Source organism: Eimeria tenella, genomic scaffold, assembly GCF_000499545.2.
Source record: "Eimeria tenella Houghton genomic scaffold, Eth_scaff3213, whole genome shotgun sequence".
Taxonomy (NCBI): Eukaryota; Apicomplexa; class Conoidasida; order Eucoccidiorida; family Eimeriidae; genus Eimeria; species Eimeria tenella.
This window is the reverse complement of record NW_013543062.1, coordinates 286-521: the sequence shown is the minus strand read 5'-3', so window position 1 is coordinate 521 and position 236 is coordinate 286. Positions and strand designations below refer to the sequence as shown.

At 51.7% G+C, this 236-nt stretch overlaps 1 protein-coding gene across 1 annotated transcript in view; it reads left to right on the top strand.

The window, feature by feature from the left end:
• Nucleotides 1–141, top strand: part of ETH_00043650 (uncharacterized protein) — a gene marked incomplete at both ends in the record, with an annotated part of 1,086 nt that extends 945 nt beyond the window's left edge. The window contains one exon of the mRNA XM_013376210.1: nucleotides 2–141. Within this exon, the coding sequence (XP_013231664.1) occupies nucleotides 2–141 (140 nt within the window). The remainder of the gene's footprint in view (nucleotide 1) is intronic.
• Nucleotides 142–236: the final 95 nt, after the last annotated feature.

The following is a 236-nucleotide window of genomic DNA, read 5'->3' as shown; positions in this document are numbered from 1 at the left end:
ATACCCCCTGGGAGTGCTGCACTGACTGCTGCTGCAGCGCAGCAGCAGCACCCTAGCAGCTGCAATGGCAAGGAGCAGAAAGCGGCAGAGACAAAGACGAGAAGAAGAGAAACAAAAAGGAAACAGAAAACGAAAAGGTAAAAATACAAAAGGGAGGAGAAAGAAGCTATTGAGACTGAAGGCAGCAGGGGCCACGGAGGCCCGCAGCAGAGAATATATCTGTGGGGTCTGACTTG